This window comes from Suillus clintonianus (assembly GCF_016758775.1).
Source record: "Suillus clintonianus strain FC179 chromosome Unknown DEU56scaffold_127, whole genome shotgun sequence".
NCBI classification, from domain to species: Eukaryota; Fungi; Basidiomycota; class Agaricomycetes; order Boletales; family Suillaceae; genus Suillus; species Suillus clintonianus.
The window spans coordinates 94019-117511 of record NW_024539351.1 but is presented as its reverse complement, the minus strand read 5'-3'; the positions used below and the strand labels follow the sequence as shown (position 1 = coordinate 117511).

Below are 23493 nucleotides of genomic sequence, written 5' to 3'. Positions count from 1 at the left end.
ATAGTAAGGATGGATAGTGCCATGGTACTAGATGATGGTGCCATGGTAGATTTCGACGAAATATGCGTGAATAGGATTCAGGTAGATTCCTGAACACAATAGGGTATTTGCTCAAGGATGGAGCAAATATGATAGAACAATTTGTGCAAGAACCAAAGAAGCCTCCCTCGCGGTGGGCTCCAGTGATGTCTTACTACTTGAGGGTCTTATATGTTTTCGTGTAAATGTAGTGACACCACAACTACACTTTGATAAGACAAGAGTTGCCAACTCCTCAAGTACACGGTCAACGGATTTTCTAGTTTTCTCGGTTGATAACGTGTCGTTCGTGGGAGGCTCGACTATACAGTCTGTCGTTGGTTCTTGGAATGGGGTTTGGTTTTGGATGGGATGATAGACCTAGACGATAGGCCTGATACGATGAACTGCGTAGAATAGATGGACTAGACTACGTTGACGAATGCTTTGTCCGAATGGTCCTTGGACAAATATACGAGTGGATGCGCTACACAACACTTGGCTGGAGTGTGTGGATCCTTTGATGAACGAGGGACCTTTGGTATGGAGCAAAAGTCCTTGGTGGTGCAAAATTGGGAAGCTGACTAAGCTTTACCCAGACAGATCCTTGCTGATGTAATCAAAGCAAGAATAACTCCTGAAGAGTTCTTTGTCCAAACAGCTCTTGAACAAAAGATATGGGTTGTGTGGGATGCTGACTAAGCTTTTCCCAGACAAATCCTTGCTGACTTAATCAAAGCAAGGAAACAGCAGTTCTAGACCAACAAAGGACTAGAAAAGAAGGTTAGGGTGACTAAATGCCCCTAACAACAGTAAAGATAACACAAGACTAAGATTATATCAAATCTTAGTGTAGTAAGGCTGTCAGTATCAGCCTGCACTTCAGATGATAGATGTGAAGTGGGAAATCTCCAATATGGGGAGTCTCTCATTTCTCCTCAGAGAATTGAGCCTCCTTATATACATTTGGTGTGGGAAATATCCCAGGAACTGTATAGTACCAAGAAAATAGAAAGAGACACAAATCTGAGAAGAAATAAGGTAGTTGTAGCATAAAATGCAGAATTGAAGTGGAAAGAACACCAAAGGAGGAAAATGACTCATTCTGACTCATTTGACAGCAAATGACATCACTGTGGAGCAGTGTGGAGCATTTGTGGAGCAAAGTGGAGCTGAATGATATCATTGTGGAGCTATGACATCAAGTGACATCATTGTGGAGTTATGACATCAAATGACATCGTCCAAGATCAAATGACTCAATTCTGGAGTCACATGACTTCTCCTAGGGTTAATTACATGTTATGTAAGCTCAGATTGTGGCTGAAGCTCACATAACATGCACAAATAAAAAACAACAAGAGAAACAGAAGCAAGAAAGTCAACAAAGATAAACGTAAACAAAAGTAAACGAAATGCGAGCTTTCTGCCACTTTTTACTTCTCTTGCCTCAACATAGAGTAATTAGTCTAAAGCGAAAGCTTTTGGACTAGTATACCCTTATCCTATTGAATGTCAATGTATAATCTTCGTTTCATGCATGACACCGGTAGAGGTTGAAACAGATTGCACCGCACTAAGGGACACACTGCTTAGTGATAAGCTCTCGACCATACACGCGCGCTGGCGAGATGGAATACTAGCTTACCAAATAGTAGCGGTACGACATCGACCAGGCATAACCAACACCGCAGCGGACGCGTTAAGTCGACGCATGTCTGGACGACCACGAACGGATGGAGACGGGAGCACCTGGACAGTCAGCGAAGACTGGGAAACAGCCCACGGCCTAGTAAATGATCTTCTATTAGTACAACCAACTGACTCGGTGATTTCAGACCTACGGGAACGCTTCAAACAGGAACCCTTGTTCCTCGAAGTCATAGAAGCGATACTCAACCTAGATGGCAGCAAACCCGAACGCGAACGTCGCAGAGCACGCTATCGTGCCCTAGGGTATATGATTGATGAAGGACGCTTATGGCGTATAGCAGATGGGAAATCCACGAGAGCACGAGCGCGAATAGAGTGCGTATCGCAACTAGAGGCGATGGAGTTAGCAAAACAAACGCACGCCAACAACGGGCACTGGGGTAGGGATCTCACCAAACTCCAGCTAATGGATCGCATCGTCAGCCCGCGACTCGATAAGTCTGTAGTCAACGCACTCTTGGAATGCCCGCAATGCAAAAATTTTGGGTCAGCGCAACTACACGCACTCATGTACCCCATCACGCGACGTCACCCCTTCGAGCTTCTAGTCGCAGATTACCTAGCACTTCCAAAAGGTAAAGGCGGATACCATAATGTCTTGCTAATCCTCGATACCTATTCACAGTACGTCTGGGGGTTCAAGTTAAAAGTTCACGGCACGGCAAAGACAACGGTAGACGGACTCGAGACGATCGCACACACCTTTCGCCCACCGGACACGTTTATGATGGACGGTGGCTCGCACTTCGACAATGGGATCGTGCGTACGTGGTGCACAGCGCACGAAACCAAACACCATGTGGTAGCGGCATATGCTCCATGGATTAACGGACTAGTGGAAAACGCGAATGGGAAGTTGTTGGGGCGTTTGAAGAAGCTGTGTAGCCCAGGTCTAGGAGAGGACGAATATGAGGGCGTGGAGTCAGAGAACCTGGCCAAAACATGGCCAGATCACTTCGACAATGCCATTCGTCAATTAAACGAGCGCATCATCCCAGCATTCAAGTTCTCGCCCAAGGAACTTATGTTAGGGCTCGTCGTCAACACAAATCCAACACCAATTGCGAACGCATCCGTGGAGCTAAGCACATCAGGAGTCGACGTGCACATGGCGTATGTTGAACAACAACGCCTCGATGGCGCAGACCATACCGTGGCGCACACAGCACAACGCAAAGCGGCGTTCGATCGTAAGGTTCTTCGGTCACATGCAGGTGAAGTAGTATTCGAATCTGGACAGTTAGTGCAAGTCTACGCTAATGCTTTAGAATTTACCATGGCCTCGACACGCAAACTACAGCCACGATGGTCAGCGCCACGGCGTGTCATCACTAGAATCGGCAATTCTTACACACTCGCAACCTTGGAAGGGTTCCCACTTAACGGATTATTCAACGCACGACGTCTACGGAGATTCATACCACGAAACGGTACAGCACTAGCGGCACTACAGAACGCTATAGGCGAATCAAGCATGAATGACGAAGAAGAACCCACTGCAGAGGAGCAAGAGTTGGATATGGAAGCAGAGATTGCAGAAGATTTAGATGACGACGAGTAGCACATCACGCGTCCCCGGAGGGTCGCACTTCTGGGGGGGGCATATGGAGCGGAGCGATCTAGCGGGACTCGGACGGATCTGGTTTAGGCAGAAGCAGGGGTAGCAGGGTGTTAGGAGTCCAGGGGAGTTCGGGGTCGCAGCAGTAGGCACTTGCATGTAGAACACAGAGACAGATCATCATCATCATCATCGTTGTCTAGCATCTTCCTTCGTCGCTCCTGACCATCGTGCTGACCAGTCCAACGTAGGTTAATGCATTTAGAGATTATCTAGGTTCATTTTAGTGGCCAGTATATGTAGATCCAGGGCCTAGGCTGAAAGACAATAGAAACATCGAAACAGAGTTACATAGGTGGATGGACAACTTGAGGGTAGACAGTTGCGCGTTGAGGCTGGGTCATCGAGCTAGATAACGTTAAACATAAGGTCATTGCAATAAGGATATGCCTCTCAAACATCATAGGTGCGAACAAAGGACTTCGTGTTGGTTAACGCTACGACTACACCTAACTTACTGGCATGGCTGGCCTGTATGATATTTCAAACTCCTCGCTTCACCTGCCAAATCACTCTGAGATCGACCAGTCTGACCATGTCTAGCACTTGACATCTCAAATTTCAAAGGCGTAGTCCAGACTGGTTATCGTCGAGTCTACGTATTAAGCACGTTCTCGTGCACGTGCCTCAAACTAACATGTATTGGTCACGTGATCAGCAGACTTTTTCGATTTCTGCCGGTTACTGTTAAGAGGACGGTCACTGCAGCTGGTCAATTTCCGATACACAAGCCGGCCTTGGGATATCAATCATTGCAATATTGAGTGCGTGCTCGATATTCATCTAAACTAGTGTTGTTAGATTTCTTGTGACCTGCGTCATGCAAAAGACTGTTCTCCCCCTCGGCTCGCTTGATTTTTGCCTTGCTCATGTCCAATTAGTAAAGTGGAGATGTCATTCACAGAATTTACACCAGGCGGTAGCCCTAGCACCATCTCCTTCGCTTATCTCCAGCCCGCAATCGATCGTCTGCTCAGGTTGATGCTCCCAGTCACGATGTCACGAACAAACGTAAAATTACACTCGTTGCAAAATCACCCATCCTCTCGACACGTACGGTTCTCAGTAAGTCGTCCTTTTCACCTCGTCCCCTACTTCTCCGCCCCTACCCTGCTCCACTAAACGGACATGCAGCAGTTCCACGTCTGCGAAACTCAGTAAAGGTGGGACACGCTCGTCAGGTGGACCAATGGCTGATATGAGGGGCACGAGGGTTTCTCAAGTGGGCGTGTAAGGCGTACGAGGGAGCGCTGAGAACGCGTAGGGAAGTTGTCCTTGGAGCGCGGTTCCCCGTGGGAGGGGATGTCCAGTGAGAAGGGACTATCGTGGATACCTATATTTTAGTGCAAAAGTTTTGTTTTCATTTCAAGTGAGTGCATTGCATCAGGTCGGAGGTTTTACATAACTTTTGATTGGCATGCCACTGATATATTTGACGGCCGTCCAGCACATTTTCTTGCTTGTCCTGTTTCGACGACGTATGACGATTTTACATGTCGCTCTCATGCCCACTGTCATTTCGCAACCCTTGTGAGATGCCTGCAGCCGGACGACGGACAGGTTAACATTACTACCGAAGCGCCCACCGTATATCATGGTGAAATTACTTTCAGTTGTCACACTTCGCAGAATCAGACCTCTCCAGACCCGAGACCCTTATCGTCGTGTCTAAGGTGGGCACGGGCGCGGGCAACACCGCTGTACCCCGAATGGTGGGTGTGATAGGTGCCAGTGCGGCCGACTACATACATGTCTGGCTGACCCAATTTTCTATTAATGTGAACAAAGCTCTCCCTAGTCGACCTGTGTTTGATCCGTGACTCTGGGAGGATTTCGCATGTGATCATATCTTTGCAGATGTCCAAGGTACGCGCAATCCAATACTGTTTTTCATTCTCTCTTTGCAGGTTCTATCAGCCGTGGAATCATTGACTCGAATGATCTATGCACTTCCCCCATTCGCAAGGTGTGTGCGAACATAATCATCTTCTGTTGTATTTGTCTCATGCTGACGACAAATGATAAGGACGCACCGCATTTCAGCCGATGAATGAGAGTCTTATGGTGAAGGGATCTGCCTCAATTCATATGCAGTTTCCGATCCTAAAAGTCGATGTGCGCCATGTCGCACTTCTGATGATATTCGGTGCATATATGTCTCCCTCATATACAGTCTTCCGCTTGCTTTCATTATGCCACTACGATGAGCTTGAAAGACGAATTGAATGTGGACGCTGTCGCCTGTGCCGGGCTGGAGAACCTGGGCTACAAACAGGAGATGACACGGGTTTGTGCTTGTTCTTGTTCTATTCGGTCGAATCCCGAGCTCATGATCATTGGTAGTCTCGAGGATTAGTGCATATATTATCCAGTGAGTAGACCTCTTTTCGCAGTGTTGCAGGAATTAAATGTTTTCCAACAAGTGAACTTAGGTCAGTCTGTCGGTTCGAGTGAAGACATCCACTGAACTGTTGATCCAATAACCTAACCAGCAATCATGGCAGTCCGTATGTCCGAGCTGCGATCTCGATCAACACCGCTACTTACCACCTTGTATTGACCTTGTAGCATATTGTCTTGCAGCTCCCATAGCGACGTCGCTTATCGGAGGTGGTCCAGCGGTAATGATATGGGGGTAATTCTACTGCTTCCAACTTAGCTCAAACACCATTTGACATGGTGTAGATGGATCTTGGTGTCGGTCCTTACCCAAACCCTTGCTCTTTCGGTGGCGGAGATATGCTCCAAATATCCCACATCCGCAGGCGCGTACTACTGGTGTTATCGATTTGCGTCTCCTCGCAAGCGACTTCTTGCCTCCTGGATCAATGGCTGGTTGACACTTGTCGGTGTTTGGATGACTGCTCTGAGTGCCACGTTTGGTATTCCTTTCTATGTATAACATTCATGAGTGTGATTGAAGCAGGTTCGCAGGAACAGCTCAACTTGTTGTCGCCGGCATCGGAATATACCACCCTGAATGGAATGCAGCACCGTGGCAAACATGCAAGGCTTCATTTGCATATCAATGTGGTCTTCTGACCAACCCGTGACTCATTCTAGATGTGATTTTCCTCGGCGTGACTGCCGTTGCCTGTGGTTTCTGCCTATTTTTCAACAAGTACCTGCCGGCCATCGACGTCAGTTCTCGCCAATCATTTTGTTTTAAAACTCATACGTCGCCAGATCATTTGTGCTTGCTGGACTGGCTTAGGCATCATCGGTACGTTGTGCATGCAACTTGTCCCTGTCCACTGAGTTGAGCAGATTGAAGTCATCTTGATATGTGTGACTGTCAAGGCTGCGGCAGGGCGCCACTCTATCTCGTTTGCGCTTGGGCATTTCGATCCATCGTATTCGGGATGGACACCTGGGTGGTCTTTTTTCATTGGTCTATTGCCGGTATGATTCCTGCTAGTTATTGAAGTCATTACTCAATACTATCATAACGTATCCAACAGCCTGGTGAGCGGTTATCATTTATCGAGCAGTAGGGGTCGGAACTGAACAATGTCCTAGCATATACATTCTGCGGTATAGGAATGAGTACGTCGTGGCCTTTACACCGTGTGCACTGACTTACAGCCAGAAACTAGTCACCAACATGGCCGAAGAGGTTCATAACCCTTCTGAAATACTTCCGAAGGCTATCACCTGGTCTATACCCGCTGGCGCATTATATGGTGTGGTATTCCTTCTGCCAATCCTTTTCACGCTGCCAGATGTTACTACATTGCTTCAAGGTCAGTTTGACGCCGAGGTAACTCGTGCTCCTCATGTATAAATGTCAACCAGTTTCTTCCGGTCAACCAATTGGTCTGATGTTCACTTTGATCATGGGCTCCAGGGCTGGTGGTTTGGGGCTGGTGAGCTTTTTGCAGCTTTTTGTCTGTCACTGCTTTTCTGATTTGGCTGTGTGTTCAGTGGTTCATTAGTACGTCACAATTGGTCTCCGCCAAGTAGCCTTACCCACTGAACCTACTTTTCGAAGTATTTGGTATTGGCATGTTTGGTGCAACCTCCGCATCTTGTGCCGCTTCTCGTGCAACATGGGCCTTCGCACGTGATAAAGCTATTCCATTCCATCAGGTGTTTTCAAAGATCAGTCCGTACCTCGACGATGTTCCCGTCAATGCACTCCTGCTCTCCACCGTCATCCAGGTTCTCCTTGGACTCATCTACCTGGGCTCATCAGCTGCGTTCAACGCCTTCTTGGGCGTTGCTGTCATGTGCCTCGGAGCATCCTATGCCATGCCCGTTGCCATCTCGCTCATGAACTCCCGGGAAGACGTGCATGATGCCCCATTCAACCTTGGCAGGTTCGGTACCGTGATCAATGCAGTCGCGGTATTGTGGATCATGTTCGCCATCGTGCTGTTCTCGATGCCTGCTATCATTCCAGTTACGAGGTTTTCAACGAGTGAGTAACCCTGTCTTGCAGTTGGTCGAGGCCCTGAATGAGACGGGGAGATTACGCTTCGGTAGTGTTTGTGGGGTTCGGGGTAATTAGTGGTGTGTGGTACATGATCGGTAGGTCGTTTGCTTGCCATTTATGAACTTGATTTGCTTACTGTGGCTCAGACGGCCAGTTTAACTATCCAGGGCCTCCGATTCCAAAACAACCGGTAGATTCACTCTAATCGGTCAGACTCCCTACCTGCGAAAGAGATTTGAAAAGCTGAAGGTTCGCTATGCCACTGTCCCAGGTCTGTTACGACATCACTCACAGCCTACCGTGTAGATTCTGCTGCTAGAGTTTTGACTGCATTTATCACATTCATATTCCTTCCCAATTAGTGGTATAAGATGACCTTGACCATCTGGTCGATGTTGATGAACCACACCCAAGCTTCTATCTTGATGCTTGGCATTATCATGTCAGATAACTTGGATTCTTCGCGTCCTGAGAAATGAGCACCGTACTTCAACTAAATTCAGATCAGCTCAACATATAATATTTGCGACGATAGTTGTTCTCAAGATCTTTATCGTGCGACTCTCACAAACCTTCCGCAACCGGACACACTGATAAGTCGAGTCAACTTGGATGTCATGGGCCGCCCATATACTAATTTGCTTAACGGCCACTGACGAGATACCTCCATTTCAGGCGGCTATCTTGATATGATCAATCTGTAGATTCACAAGGTGGTCGGCGGCCAGTGACTGCAACTAGATTTTGATAAAGGTGACGAGCGTACATTTGACGACGATGGATGTGCGCAACTTGCGCGGAGGCAGCACGAACCAAGCGTTCATACGTGTACACAGGCCTGGCAGCTGAGGAAGGTGAGAATTCAAACCGTTCATGAGAGACTAGTAACTTGCGGCCGATAACGTACCTTGTACTAGTACATAGAACGTGGCGTTCGAATCGGACAACTTTATATGTTGCCTCCGAGTTGCCGCAGACCCGCGCGTTCTACAGGCATCCTGTAGTTTACCGGATTTTCCAGTGCCAGTCAGACTGAACTTACTTATAACCGGTAGTCTCTCGCGTGAGTTGAGCCCTGTCAGGGGCGTTCATGACAAATGCCAGCATGGCTAAGCCGCTTACTGAGCCACAAGGCCACTGAGTTTCCCCACTCAGCTCACTCAGCGATCCAGATATCCAAGGCCTGCTCTATCGCAAATTTTACGTGACGACTGGTGTCACTGTGTCTGGCATAACTTACTAGTCCCTACACCGGGAAGTTTCATGGTGCCCCTCAACGTTCGACTCTGTAGCAGGCCTGAGCATTAAATAATCGGTGTTGATAGCGGTTCCTAGAAAGTGCTCGCACACCCCGCCCTTTTACTCTATGGATAATATTTACCCCCCCTCTGCTGCGGTTCAACTTGGAAGAACGGTACTGCTGCCACCTCGAGGTGTAAATGTAAATGCTATTCAAGGGTTTTCAGTTTGTCTTGTGGTCTCCCAGCTGACGATCCTTATCATGTCACACAGAATGTCTTTAGTAAGTCAAATATTCTATCTTTGATAGCCCAACATACTTAACTTCTTGAAAGTTGTTGTATTGACGAGCTTGGTGCGTTATACTATGATATCGATGGAGTGGAACGTATGAGTCATGACAATATACTCGCACCAGATGTACGATTTCGCGACCAACCTGGACGAAGAGGTACGCAATGGGGTCACATGTGTAGTGGGTGGTTTTTCAGAAATTTCCAACAGCTCGACTACCTCATGGGTTCCCGAATGACACTGGCAAAAGGGCTATTTCTTGGATGCCGTTACATACCCTTCGTGTTATGTGCCTTGCATATTCAAAGTACGTTGGTGACTACCTTAATGTCATGACTGACTAAACGAGACATATTGTTCGCAGTGGCCCTCTCACAGAGCATTGAGGTATGCATGCGAGCACGAAACATCGGGAAAATTTAACTTACAATTGTACGAGGCTTGCCCAGGGCTTTCTGAAAGCAATATATGTCAGTGCCCCGAGTCTCCACGACCTGCCCGCCCGCTGACTAACAATGACAGTGTTCCTTGGGATTCTTCTGATATGCGCAGAGTGTAAGGGATACAATTTATCATATGAATATCACTGAAGTCGGCAAACTCCTAGGTATCTTTGTCCAACGAACGTATACGTTATGGAACTATAATCGACGTGTTCTAATAGCGCTGTCGATTTTTCTTTTGGTGAGTACGCAAATAAACAACCTTTTTTTGCCTCCGAGTCCATACTTCCAATCTTGATTAGGGACTTCTCTGTGGGACAGTAATACTGGTACTGTCATGCGGGTTACAATTGAAAACCGCCACTTGTACGTCTTCCCAATTCGAAGTCACTGCTTATGTCTGGAGCAGGAGTTGCAGTCGCACAAGGTTGTTCCTCCAGTAGTTCGATATCGCCTCACTTCATTATTGTACCCTACATCTTTCTGTTACTCCTCGAAATAGGTTGGTCCATCGTTCATTTCCCAACCTGAACATTACAACTAAAGCCACAACTATTGCATAGAGGTTGTTGGTCTCACCTTCTACCAAGTGATCAGATTCTACCGTACTACACGCTGCCGGCTTTTAACGGTGATGACACAATACAGCGTAGGTTATATTCTTGCTGGGTTATGTGAGCGGATACAATAACTTGGATACAACACACACTTATATTTTATAGTATTCACCATATGCAATATCGTTGCAATCTGTTTTGTTCCGGTACGTGTCCTCACAACTAGGCTTTCTCGCCTCATCAAGTTCTTAAACTCGTGGTCCTACAGGGCGACTATGGTCCTGTATTTGAAGCGTGAGATGTCTTCCGACGAGGAGTTTGTGCATGTTGATTGTTTTTAGGTCACAGTGTATTGCACAGAGTCTTCTAGTAACTCGAATGCAACTTGAGCTGTGGAAGCTTGAGCGCTACCCAGCGGCCCCTACATCGTATTCGAACGATCAAACGGAATTGGAGTTTGAATTGCCACAAAGAGCATCCGTCGCGCCCAACAGCTCCGTTCTTGCAATCTAGCAAGGTTTGGTACGAGCATGATGGTGAGATACATCCGCCTCCTTGAACACATCTTCTGATTGCCTCGTAACAGGCTGAGTGCCGAGGCTGGTGAAGTCAAATCACCCTTGGGTCAATAGAGCATATTCAAAGCCATGTACATACTCCTGCCTCCTGAAATACAATACCATGGTCAGGGAAGCGCGCTAAGTGGCGAGCGTCCATGAAACCATACGGTTCTATGAAGGTGGCGCAGTCAGTTCTTCCAGTTATGTTCCCGAACTTTCACTCCCACGTATATCACTTGATCAATCAGGAATCAGGATAAACCTTGAGGACTGTGAATCGAACTGATTGAACCACAGTAGTCACATCTAAATACTCGCGCCACCGGACTGCTGTCACAGCAGAAATCGGTGGCATGCGATCGTGATGTCGAGGGAATTCGAAGTAATGGTGAACATTCGTACGTTCGTATTCGCGTGGGCAGGCCTTATTGTCATGCATATAAATGATGGTGGGGCAGAAAAACATTTGATTAATCCGTGGGGAAGGAACCTTCGCGTTCGCACTATTACTCGTGTTTGAGCACCAGAACTCGAACCATATTTCATCCCTAAATCATCTTCTGTACTGTTGCATACGGTCTACATCGGTCGCGCGCTGCCCCGGGATGACGTCATAAATAAGTTACCTCAACACCTTGTCGACGGTCGTCGGTCGAAACGTATGATGCCAGGGTCGATTTACAGAGGGTTCGAGACTGGGTAAATCCGGTGGTGGCGGGGAGCTTGCGGCAGCCTGTGGCGCATCGCCGTGATATGTCGTTATGTAGCTGGTATTGTAGCTGGTATCGTGGTGATTGTCACCCGGTTTTTTGTTTTTTAGCAAGGGGCACCACTTAGTTGAGTGACTGGTACATCTAATGTGGGGTAGCAACGTGAACAGTTATACAAGGAAGTCCAAGAACACGCGCTCACCTGAGCATGCGGAAGTCTTCGCAAATAGTAAATTATCTGCCCAAGAGACACTTTGATCAGGGCAAGTGGCGCTTGCCGTATCTGTGGAGTGAGTTGACGAAACTATGTGGAAGCAACACGAAAGCTGAAACTTCGAAGAATAGAAGGCGCGCGGAGCTGTTCCAAGCAAGTTCCAAGTCCAAGTGCGGTGACAGACGGTGAGAATCATCGATACGTTACCCAAGTCAGTTTGTCACTCGCAAAATCAGAATTTCCAAGTCTTCCAAGCTGCTGAACCCTGCTTTTTAGGCCTTCACTCAACCATCCAATGCATGGTCGACATTCTCTGCCGGCACCCTCCCTGATGACTGCGCGTTTTTGGTGCCCAAGACTGTGTTTCCGGGGATCAGTGCTCATTCGGATTCGAAAATGTTCGTGCAGAAATGTAGTGTAGACTGGGCAATACCATGTCGCGGTGCCGCTGGTAGTGCCAGTGGTCGACGCGTCGCGGTCTGCAAAGTTAGTTGGTAAGTTTACCAAATACGGTTAGTGACTGTATTACGTTTGTCGTACGTATGCGGGTTGATCCCAACCTATGACCGTCCGAGTCACCCAAGTACTTACATACGCTGTTTTTCTCTCGGGAGAGTCAAATTTGTTGTGTGCAGACCTTAATATGCACATTGCGTGCTGCATATGTCACTTGCGCACGATCATCTTCCCGTCATTTGTACGTACTCCTGGTTTCATCGTTGCCAATGCATAGCCAAACTTATTGGGTCTCGTACGATGGGGAAACCATGGTAGGACCATGTAGTAGGGTGTCGGTGCCAGTGGGGCTATGAACCTATACATACGGTGCTGCTATTCCGAGTTCAGTGCTGGAAGTGCGCAGTGGTGGGTTCAATTCAGTATCAATATCGTGATTAGTGGTTTCCGCCTTTGCTTCCTCCTGGAGTCGTTCTCCATCCTCTTTCCGAGATACTTTCTTACTCACAGGCTAATTTCATGGATTGGCCAAAAGGTACAGGCACGGGAAAAACCCATGGGATTGTGGGATACGCTCTTTGCTTTGTTTGAGTTAAATATCAGGTCGCTGCTGTGAGGTGAGCTCATTGCACCAAGTCTGTGGTATCGATTGTAAGAACTGAAGGCATATGTTACGGAAAACCTAATCCACCAGAAAATACTATTCCATATACGCCCGCCCAAAGTCAGGCGATTCCGAGAAGTTCTAAGGACTCGTCTGAAAATGGGAAGCCTCCTCCAGCTGGCTCTGACTTGTAAGTACGTGAAGATCTGTTTTGGGTTCATGTTGTTGTCATATTGTTAATGGCAGCATCCTTACTCATCCTTAGACATGATTGATCAATAACGTCAATGACATCGACGAGAGAAACTCTGCACCGCAATATGTTCCTTCATGAGCTTGGAATCACTAGCACTGTCAAATACACATGTGATTCAAACGGTCAGTTTTACTGCAAAACAGAATGTTCCGTTGAATATATGTCGCGTTCTCAAAGAAAGTCGACAGGAATGTCTATGATGAGCACTGCTCAACCTGCCGCGTCTGGATGAACAGAACTACCACGCATCGATGAGCCTAGACATAGGCAAATCGCTTAGCAGGGGGGAAGCGCGAAAGAAATGTACGATACAGATGCCATATCCATCTGGTGGATCGCCTTTGCGCTCCCAGGGTCCGAGCCTATAAGAACTCAAGAGTCTGAAGGAAGGAAAGTAAGTCAATAACCCGCCATGAGTCCACTTGTACCCCTCATTTGCACGCAGATCCCTGCCTTTGTCCTACAGCTCGGCATAACTTTAGACTTGCGGGCTCCCTGGAATGTTGCGACTTGCGTCGCGATCATCTTCGTCTGCCTGACTTGCATTCGGCATGCTAAGACCGATGTTCTTTTCCTCGATTACTTCATCGGCATGGCCATCGCCGGCCTTGCCATGGATGCTATACACATGATATTGCTTGTCCGACCCCTTCACACCTTCCATCATCAGAAGCAAACACGGTCAGCGCATGAACTCCCATGGTTCCCGAGGTTCATCTGGGCTGCACAATTGTGCGCTTCACCCAGAGGAGTGGGCTGGAACCATCAGGTATGTTTACCCTAGCGCGCCAGTCGTTTGCAAGCCCTGATGATTCTCATGTGTAGGTAAAAAACCTGCCTGAGCACCGTGCAAAATCAAAACAGGAATTTGTCGTTTCGTGTTTAACGAGTGCAGCTGAGCACTTCCTGTGGTTCGACCTCGCGCAATTCTACATAAGGCACAATCCGGTATATCAGTCCGCTGCAGCATTCGCATCTCAGAATTTTGCCCGTCGCATTCTGGCCTGTAGCGGATATTTGGTGTTCTATTATTGCATGGGGGTTACCGTCCATTCATTGATATCGGCTTTTGCTGTGAGCTGTACGGGGTCTGAGCCGAGCTCTTGGCCCAACTTATTTGGGAAATGGAAGGATGCGTACACTATCAGACGATTCTGGGGGTAAGTGATTTACCTGACCCATGCTCTGTACTCAATGATCGTCGGGCAGTCGAACTTGGCATCAGTTCCTTCGGCGTGTAAGTATTTTTTTTTTCACCGGAGACTATAGACGAAGTATACTTACCTTATGCATTCTCAATCGGATCAGTTCTTGGCCCCCTTTGGCCAAAAAATGGCGGTATACCTTGGCTTCAAATCCGGAACAAATGGATCGTCCTACACTCAACTTTACACTGCCTTTTTTGTCTCCGGCATTGCTCATTTGGGAGGTGACGCAGTGCTCAACTCTTCTCGCCTCGGCGTTTCGTTCCCTTTCTTTATATATCAAGCACTCGGCATCACGTTTGAGGATATGGTTATAGCTGCTGCTCGGCGTGCGGGGGTGCAGGAGACGAAGTGGACGCGTAAGGTGGGATATGTGTGGGTGATTTGTTGGTTTATTGTTACTGTGACGCCGTGGGTCACTGCTGTCGGCGTTGCTGGGGTGGAAGGTGGTGGGACAGCGATCCCCTCCAAATTTTTTCCTCCTTCCATTTTCGAGATACTCGTCAGATCTGTAGGCAAATAGTCGAGTTCTGTGTAAGCTTCGGCTTATTCGCTCATGTTCGGTATGTCCCGTGATAGTTTGACCTATTATGTTGATTTGCTGTTCTCATGTATACCCACATTATTTGTTGATGTACATATGTTATTTCTTACCTCATCTCTCTAATCACACGTTAACGCCCCACTTACAGTAGCCTTTTTCTACTTGAGCCATTGAGGTACTTTGGCACCTGAGCTTGTACGAGCGGAGACGGCCAAACCAAATATTCATGGTTATGAAATTTCACTAGTATCGTTCGGAGACTCCTGAGGCCTGAGGCATCTACTTGGCAATCATGTAGCACAGCGAGATATCATATTCTGGCGGACACTACATGCCGCTCATTTAACCGGTTTTACTCAGATTCCTGATGCCTTGATCATCCTCCTGAGAGGAACATTCACAAGGTGACCGCGCCGCAAGCCCGTAGTGGATGCTGCTGCTGCGACTAGATCTTTGATAGATTTGACGAAGATCTCAAGTACTCCGTGCTGTCGTTTTGATCAGGCTGGTCACGAGTCTAATTGTGTACCCTCGATAGCAAGAACTCCTTCCTCCGTTATGATAGGTGATCGGCAGGCTTTTGAACGGGTAGACGGGAATGAAGTGATACTGGCAGAATGTACTGTACGTATCGGTACAGAACTCTTCCAGAACTCCTTTAGCACCGTCATCGATTTTGCAACCTTGAGGCTCTTCAAGGGGATCATACAGTATACATACCTCGCCGTGTATGACCACTTCTTTGCAACAAACACACTAAGTAATCGAGTACTACCTACCAAAGATCTCCCGCCGTAGAAGTACTTCTGGTACCCTGCGTTACTAGTTCCTTCCGGCTGGGCCTCCGCAAGAAATCGGAACTTGTTGGGATTATAGTTATTAGACTGCCACCACGACATCACTCGATATCGCGTAAATGTACCACCAAAAGTTCTGAAAGAAAATAAGTCATTGTTCGAGGCCAGCATGACCGGTCTGCGATTGGAATCTCGAGACTTTCGCCTCGGAGTTGCCAGTGCTTAATGCTCTGGTTCGCGGTAAGCGGCGATCGTGTACGAATGAAGAAAAGTTTGTCTCCGACGTGCCGGTCTAACTACACTTGGAGCTGTGAAGAAGAGCGTTTCAGAGAAGGCGATAAGAAGTCTTTCAGTGCCCGTCGCCCGAAGTGCCGCATGACTATGATTGATTAACCTGGCTGTGAGCCGACCCTCAGCGAATTGATGGTTGGACCACGGTGCCCACTCGTACCACTGAGATCCCCGCGCGATGTCCATTGTCCGAGCGACAAATGATGAAAATGAGAATCGCTATCATGTCATGGTAGTGGCAAAAATGAGGATAACTGGCTTTCGAAAACAATTTCATTGATGGCCTGCTATCACGTGCACCCTGGGATTGTACGCTCCGCCGTGAGGTGGTTGAGATATTACCATCATGTAGCGGGTCGATGAAGTGATAACATACAGTGCTATTTCCTCGTAGTGGTTCTGTTGCAAGACAGTAGGCAGTGGCCACTGGTGGGTGCAATATCATCACTGATTTTGCTACCCTTCTCCTTCCATAGAGTCTACCTCTATGCGAGGATACTTTCTTACTCGTAAGCTAATCACATAGAATAGGCAAAAGTACAGGCGCAGAGGGACTTTGGAGCGGTAGGATACACTCTTTGTTTGACATCACAACCAGGATGCATTTGAGGTGAGCTTGTTCCAAGCCTGGTACTGCTGTGTGAGATCTAACGCATCGTAACAGCAACCCGACTTTTCAACGAGAACTCTACAATTGCCATAGTCAGTCAGGCCTTTCTAAGGTGAGATGTGAAATCAGAAAACGGGAATCAAACGAAGACTCTAGTCTCTGTCAATACTGATACATCTACAGGCACAATATTGTTCGTGACGTCGGCGCCGGGAGCGGAGAATCCGACCCACCAAGAATGTTCTTTGCATACAAGGTACCTACTATCGAGTGTCATCTTATTTCAATGAACGCAGGTCGACTTCTTAAAGGGAATCTTCATGAAGAACACATTGTCTGTCCTTCTTGAAAAAGACACGCCGAGGATCACTTTGCGCCACAATTGTCTAAAACACAGGCAATGCTCCGCTCAAGATCGCTTCTTGACCGGTGAGAAGCCCGAAGGAAAGGTACACCGGAAGCGACATATACATCGCGCGGGTCGCCTTTTCGTTCTCGGGCCTTCGAGCATAAAATTTCTCCACAGTACAAGGGATTCACTGAAGAAAGTCTGCAACACGACATGAGTCCGCTTTTTGTACCCCTCATCTGCACACGAATCTCGGCCTTCGTTTCACAGTTCGTTATGACTTTAGACTTGCGAGCTCTGGAATGCTGCAACTTGCACTGCGATTCTCTTCGTCTGCATGACTTGCGTCCAGCATGCTAAGACCGATGTTCTTTTTTCCGATTATTTCATCGGCATGGCAATTTATAGCATTGCTATGGATGCCGTACACAACTGTGCGGTTCGCCCAGAGGAGTCAGTTGTAACCATCAAGTAAGTTTATCCTCAACTTGCTGGCATTTCTACCTCAATTAAATATTTTACCTCGTCACATATGATTGCACGCTTATTCTAAAGTACTACACAGTTGAATCATCGGAATTGGTGGAGAAATGACCGAGATAGTTATTGAGGAGTGAATTAGTGACAGACGTTAACCGCTTGTCACTGAAACATCGGATCCACGTATTTTTTGTCGGATGCGTAGGACCTAACCCAAGGGAACGAGAAACATTTGCCATATGGTCGGTGACCAAAAGATAACACTGGTATACAACAGAAGGGCGGATAATAGAGTTGTCATAGAGGATCCTCGCCATCCTGAGATCTACGTTCCTTCCGACCGAGACATAACATACACACGAATGAAAAACGAATAACAAGAAGAAAGTGATTGTATATGCCAATGTGCTACCACATCCTGGGATTCGAGGGCTTGAACGGAATGTGGCATGCGCAGTTCATGCAATGCGACGAGACTGTGATTTCTCTAGAAATAGATATCAGTTGGTTTCATTAAAGATGTAGCAAGGTCACCGACGTTTTGTCTCAATCAGCTAACAGGAGATGTATGCCAGCGAGGCGGGCCATCTCTCTTCAACTCCTCCTGTAAAGGTTTGTATTCCTCCTCCGATGGCACGCTGGTTGGTAAGCTTTCCCAAGGCAGACCCTACTACAAGGAAACCGGTCATGCTTCGAATTCTGTATTGGGGGTTTGAAACTTTGTATGCGAGATCCAAGCGAGATGAGCTGCGCTCAGCGGTAGTCTCAGTAGACAGCGTCGCAGTAGCTGGTCATTGTACATGTGAGATGTGCCTTTACTGTTGACCAGGTCTTGCTCGTCGACGGGGTTCATCTCAATTTTATTGTTTGTATGTATTGCTGTGTATTATTAGTTTGGCAATCTCAAAAGGTTCTGCCTCGTGCCCGCCTATCTGTACTCGTTCAAGACATTGTTGATGCCGTGGGACGTCTGTATACATATCTATTGCCATAGCTATCAGTTCAAGCATGGCCACACCTTCCGCACCACACCCGCTCTTCTGATTTTCACCGAGGCTCCAAGCTCCATGTGCTTTCTCCCCCAGGGATTGCCGTTAGCCTGAGTAAGCTATTGTTGGTTTAAAGAGCTTTCCCAGTGCACGTTGGGTTTGTTAGGGTCTCCAGTTAACTGTAAGCAGACCTTTTTATGCGAAGCAAGATAGTGAAGATAGTCGTTCCTGAGTTTTGTGGAGATGTCGGGGATAACTTTGAAGGCCATCAGATCAGCTGTCAAGCGTTGCAATGTAGGGTTACAGTCCTCTCGGAATTTTTGATTATGCTGGCCAGGTGCTTGACATGCATATGATATTCATTTTTTCACCTTATCGGATGACCTATATAGTGGATCCTACACCGCCCTGAGCAAGTTCATTAAAGCTCATCCAGCGTCATTCTGTGCCTTGTTGGTTTTTGCCATCTACGCTCTCCAATGTCCCGCACAACTGATGATGATGACCACCGCCTGGAGGCACTTGGCTACAAGCCTTCCTTCCGGCGCGAGTTCTCCAATCTCGCCACCATAAGCTTTGCATTCAGTATCATGGTGTGTTCTGTTCGTTTTATGGCAGTCCCAACCTTTTATTTTAAATACAGGGTTTGTGTTCGAGTATCGCGACGACTCTCAACACTCCACTGTTGCTTGGAGGTCCTGCTTCCGTACGTCGTAACTTAAAGTCGCTTCTCGAGGCATTGAAAGAATCTCAATTCCAGGTTACTTGGTGCTGGCTACTCGGCTCATGTATGTGCTTCACCCTTGGATCCAGCATCGCAGAGATAGTCTCTGCATTTCCTACATGTGGAGGGCTGTATACGGCGTCAGCTCAACTCTGTCCGAAGTCGCATCGCGCAATCGTGGGCTGGATCGTTGGTTGGTTAAACATCCTCGGTCAGGTCGCGGGACTGTCATCAACGGAGTTCGGACTCGCAAACATGATTTGGGCTGCAGTGTCACTATCCAATCCGACCTTTGTGGTGACACAAGGGAAGACGGTTGGGTTGTTCGCTGGACTTCTTATTGTCCATGGGCTCTTGAATTCGGTGGCGACACGGTACTTGGCCTTCGCTACTAGAGGCTTCGTGTTCGTGAACCTCGGTGCAACTGCCGTTATCATCATTGTTTTGCTAGCGACCACACCTCTTTCAGAGATGCATGCAGCGAACTATGTGTTTGGAAGTCAAGGAATTGTGAACCAAACAGGGGGTTGGAACAATGGTATCGCCTTTTTGTTGGGTTTATTGAGTGTACAGTGGACGGTACGAGACAAGGCAATCTTCATTCATAGCGTTGACTTACCTCAAAAATGATTAGATGACGGTAAGATCAGACAGCTTGCAAAAGTCAATGTAGACTTGAATGATGTGACAGGATTACGATGCAACTGCTCATATTTCGTATGTACACTTCATGAACGTTCAGTAATCACTTAACGGATCTTCAATAACCAGCGAAGAAGTTCGTCGTGCTGCGTATGCTGGTGCGTTGGATCATTGCAGCGTCTAATGTGGAGTCATCATACTTTTTCCTTCCAGCGCCTGTTGCGATATTTATTGCCGGTAAGCTTTGGTGTTTAGATGATTCGCATCATATCAAACGAAAATATAGTCATTGGGACCGGGATATTGGGATGGCTATTGAATGTCGTCCTCATGCTATGTTCGGGTCCAATGTGAGTTGCTCTACACATTATCTACCCTCGCCATTTCTCATGAATACAATCAGAGAAAATCTGCCGGGAATATCTGGATCTGCATTCTTGCAGGTATGGTACGAGTTTATGGAGTGTAAACGAATGAGCTCACTATGCCACAGATCATGGCTCTGCGCATGGGCACACCTGTAGCGCTCTTTCTTTGGGTAGTTATTCTGTTTATTTGATTTATAAGGGATCGACTAATTGTTGAATTAGAGCTTTGTATGCCTGACAGCGTTTTTCGTTTCACAAACGGCACTGCAAGCATGCTCTCGTACTGTCTATGCTTTCAGCCGTGATCATGGCAAGCAACAGTGTCTAGGAAATGTGTCATATTCTGATCTCATCCCCAGGTCTCCCCGACAACGGATACTTTGGTCATATAGCGGGTTCCACTAGAACTCCCCTGCGCGCCATCTGGTTTACTACTATCTTGTCCATCCTTCCAGGTTTTCTCGATCTAGCATCCCCAATTGCCGCGAATGCCATCTTTGCACTCACTGCTATTGCACTCGATTTGAGTTACATTATTCCGATATTCTTGTAAGAACGTTTTGTCATTCTTATCGCTTGACTGACCAAGGGCAAACTTGTAGGCGTCGCCTCTACGCGAACCACCCGGACGTGAATTTCCGTCCAGGACCGTTTTACATGGGACCAGGACTCCTCGGTTGGGCAGCAAATGTTACTTGCATAAGCTGGACTCTCTTTGTCTGCGTCATTTTCTCGCTGCCCACAGTGTTCCCTGTTACAAAGATTAATATGAATTATGCATCTGTGATTACTGTCGGAGTTGTTTTTCTTAGTGGGTGAGTGCGCTCATATCTATTTCAAGCTTGCAGTAACTAAGTGTTGAATGTCGGGTTAGGTTGTGGTATGTCATCAGGTGAGTTATTGATTCAGCAGTGCATGTTCATTCTTATCAAACCGCGACCACCCAGCGCGCATCAACATTACCATGGACCCACGTCCAACCTTGATGCCGAAGCAAAAGCTCGGATTGGTTTAGTGGAGGATGCGCCATCTATCAGTGAAAAAGAGAAAGATCGTGTGCACATATCTTTGGACTCCGCGTAGTGTCGGCCCTCTTTCTGTCGTGTTTGGAGGAGCAGCGCTCATGGTTTGGATACTTCTGCGGCCCTTTATCGCCGCAGCCATTAGATTGTGGCATTATACCGCCGCGCGTCTGATACGTGCTTACATTTTAACTTGTTACCCCCCTCCCCCCCAGAACTACTTACATCTGAAGGAAGTTACAGAATTTTGAATATGAAGTGAAATGTGTGGTAGCGGCACCCAATGATTGCCGCGCAAGGAAATTGTGGACTGGTCTGTGCGCACGCGGCTTTTTCCATTTCACGTAAGCCGGATGTCTCTGACAAGCGTGCCCGTGGAGAGCGGTCAGCGTGGTGATCGGGTTGATCTTGGTTTTCCCCGTTACGCCATCCGTATCATTGGATTCGTGATCGTGGAGTCCGAGTCTCAGTGGAGACTTGTAGAGTACCCTCTGATATAAATCCGCAAGGGCCCATCTAGAGTGCGTATAGCAATCAATCAGTGGAACCGTCACGCTCGCACCTCCCAACAACGCCGCTCAATTCACCTTCAAATTGCTTGAAGCGATCTTGATTCAATGAAGTCACTGCAGTTGAATAGCGGGGCAAGCATGCCACCTATCGGTGCGTTTATGGACACTGCACTGAATATGATGTGATTCCAAATAGCAAGAATGAGCTTGAACTGGTGTTTTCCTTTCAGCACTTGGAACATGGGCAGGGACTCGCCCCGAAGAGCGAGCAAGAGCATCTTCTTGGGTGTTAACTGCGCTTGAAGCAGGGTACAGGCATATTGACACAGCAGTGATGTACGGTACGTGCGCTTGAAATGGTATCGATTTCGAGCTACGTTTCTTACAATATAATGCAGGCACTGAGGGCGCCGTTGGTGAAGCCGTCAGGCAATCTGGTATACCTAGGAAAGACCTCTTCATCACCACAAAACTTCCGTAAGTCACTTTGATATCTGATGGGCTCTTGGTGAACTGAAATCAACTGCGGTCTCTGTCAATGTGACAGTTGGCACCACACCAAACGCGTGCGCGAGTCCCTGGACGAAAGCCTGAAATGCGCTGGACTCGACTACTTCGATCTGGTAAGCTAATCTCTTCCATATACCCCTGAATAGCTGTGTAACTCGACACAGTATCTCATTCACTGGCCTCAAGTTGTGGTTTACGAAAGTAAGTTTCCAAACCGATCATGGGATCAATTGATCTGTCAGCGCTGATGACTCTTCATAGATAACAATATCATGCCCTTGAACGTGGATGGATCCATGATGCTTGATGAAACGTGCGACTTCAATGATACCTGGAAGGAAATGGAGAAAGTTCTTACCAGCGGTAAGGTCAGATCAATTGGCGTCAGCAACTTTTCGATAAAAACGTAAGACTGAGTTCGGCCTTTGCGCCCTGAATTGGAATGACTGATGGCAAGGGTCGCGCTTGTATGGCAGGTTGGAACAGCTTTTAAAAACGGCCAAAGTTACGCCCGCTGTCTTGCAGATCGAGTAAGTGCTGCGTGTTTACGATACAGCTGCGGTTGGCCATCAAGCTGACACTATGACTATGACATAGATTACATCCATATCTGGCGCAGAATGAGCTATTGCAGTGGTGCAAGAATAAGGGTATAACGGTTGTCGCCTACGCTGCCACTGGTGAGTATGTTGCATCAATCAGTGACGGTATGGCTATTGATCACAATGTGCAGGTTATGATGCTGTTCGCGAAGATCCGATCATTGTGGCGCTGGCGAAAAAGTATAACGTCACTCCAACCCAGATTGTCCTATCGTGGCACATCAGACGCGAGACAGGTCTTGTCGCTAAGAGTGAGAACCCCAGCAGGCAAGAAGAGAATTTGAAAGTAAGTATAGAGACAGGAGGTTCCAGTTTCCTTCTAATGGCGCATTAACAGGTTATTGAACTACAAGAAGAGGACGCAACACGGATCGATGCATTAGACAAGAATAGAAGGCTGTGTATACAGCCTGATAAGCAGGGAAAGGTGTTTGGGTGGACCTTCGACCGCTTGGGATGGCAAGAAGAAGGCGTGCTTCAGACAGAAGCAAAACTTTGAGGTGGATTTAGGATTATGCTTGGATGACTTCAGTGTTCCATTCGAGCTGATAGATTTCATTTGTCCCTGCTGTAATTGACATTATTCTCATCTTCTGCTGGGTAGGCCCCGCGGGCAAATCCCAGGCTGGTCTTGTGATGGTGGTGCCGGGCCGCGCGGAGAACTATCACTGCGGGACGCCTTGAGCATCTCACGAGACTCTTCGACAATTCGTGAAGCCCTGTGAGCGTGG

At 47.5% G+C, this 23493-nt stretch overlaps 6 protein-coding genes across 6 annotated transcripts; all 6 read left to right on the top strand.

Annotated features, from left to right (window-relative positions):
* Window positions 1-5552: 5552 nt before the first annotated feature.
* DEU56DRAFT_746729 (amino acid transporter) lies at window positions 5553-7989 on the top strand (the record flags this gene model as incomplete). Its single annotated transcript, XM_041349223.1, has 13 exons — window positions 5553-5688; window positions 5918-5984; window positions 6035-6231; window positions 6284-6379; window positions 6413-6489; window positions 6536-6572; window positions 6624-6751; window positions 6897-7092; window positions 7145-7215; window positions 7274-7283; window positions 7341-7769; window positions 7820-7879; window positions 7931-7989. The coding sequence occupies 13 exons, from the start codon at window positions 5553-5555 to the stop codon at window positions 7987-7989; spliced, it is 1563 nt and encodes a 520-aa protein (XP_041202835.1).
* An 882-nt stretch (window positions 7990-8871) lies between these two features.
* Window positions 8872-11024, top strand: DEU56DRAFT_834519 (uncharacterized protein). Its single transcript, XM_041354712.1, has 16 exons — window positions 8872-9225; window positions 9297-9306; window positions 9359-9378; window positions 9442-9474; window positions 9528-9624; window positions 9682-9704; window positions 9757-9787; window positions 9840-9872; window positions 9925-10001; window positions 10063-10126; window positions 10179-10262; window positions 10324-10434; window positions 10483-10523; window positions 10586-10611; window positions 10659-10853; window positions 10904-11024. The coding sequence occupies exons 1-15, from the start codon at window positions 9151-9153 to the stop codon at window positions 10828-10830; spliced, it is 897 nt and encodes a 298-aa protein (XP_041202834.1). The 5' UTR covers window positions 8872-9150; the 3' UTR covers window positions 10831-10853; window positions 10904-11024.
* A 1325-nt stretch (window positions 11025-12349) lies between these two features.
* Window positions 12350-13239, top strand: DEU56DRAFT_834506 (uncharacterized protein). The gene is made up of 5 exons (XM_041354711.1): window positions 12350-12498; window positions 12576-12665; window positions 12793-12874; window positions 12952-13055; window positions 13108-13239. The coding sequence occupies exons 1-3, from the start codon at window positions 12364-12366 to the stop codon at window positions 12871-12873; spliced, it is 306 nt and encodes a 101-aa protein (XP_041202833.1). The 5' UTR covers window positions 12350-12363; the 3' UTR covers window position 12874; window positions 12952-13055; window positions 13108-13239.
* A 179-nt stretch (window positions 13240-13418) lies between these two features.
* On the top strand, window positions 13419-14845 carry DEU56DRAFT_918250 (membrane bound O-acyl transferase family-domain-containing protein; the record flags this gene model as incomplete). Its single annotated transcript, XM_041358092.1, has 5 exons — window positions 13419-13511; window positions 13563-13886; window positions 13943-14277; window positions 14327-14354; window positions 14426-14845. The coding sequence occupies 5 exons, from the start codon at window positions 13419-13421 to the stop codon at window positions 14843-14845; spliced, it is 1200 nt and encodes a 399-aa protein (XP_041202832.1).
* Window positions 14846-18870: 4025 nt separating this feature from the next.
* DEU56DRAFT_927561 (APC amino acid permease) lies at window positions 18871-21471 on the top strand (the record flags this gene model as incomplete). The annotated part of the gene is made up of 14 exons (XM_041358619.1): window positions 18871-18975; window positions 19026-19088; window positions 19143-19685; window positions 19798-19823; window positions 19878-19906; window positions 19962-19985; window positions 20035-20098; window positions 20152-20191; window positions 20242-20286; window positions 20339-20438; window positions 20476-20665; window positions 20719-20931; window positions 20991-21008; window positions 21064-21471. Coding segments are annotated over 14 exons (1596 nt in total), but the record flags the coding sequence as incomplete, so codon positions are not given.
* An 867-nt stretch (window positions 21472-22338) lies between these two features.
* Window positions 22339-23413, top strand: DEU56DRAFT_834484 (NADP-dependent oxidoreductase domain-containing protein). The gene is made up of 5 exons (XM_041354710.1): window positions 22339-22566; window positions 22637-22690; window positions 22758-22840; window positions 22894-23048; window positions 23100-23413. The coding sequence occupies exons 1-5, from the start codon at window positions 22433-22435 to the stop codon at window positions 23259-23261; spliced, it is 588 nt and encodes a 195-aa protein (XP_041202830.1). The 5' UTR covers window positions 22339-22432; the 3' UTR covers window positions 23262-23413.
* Window positions 23414-23493: the final 80 nt, after the last annotated feature.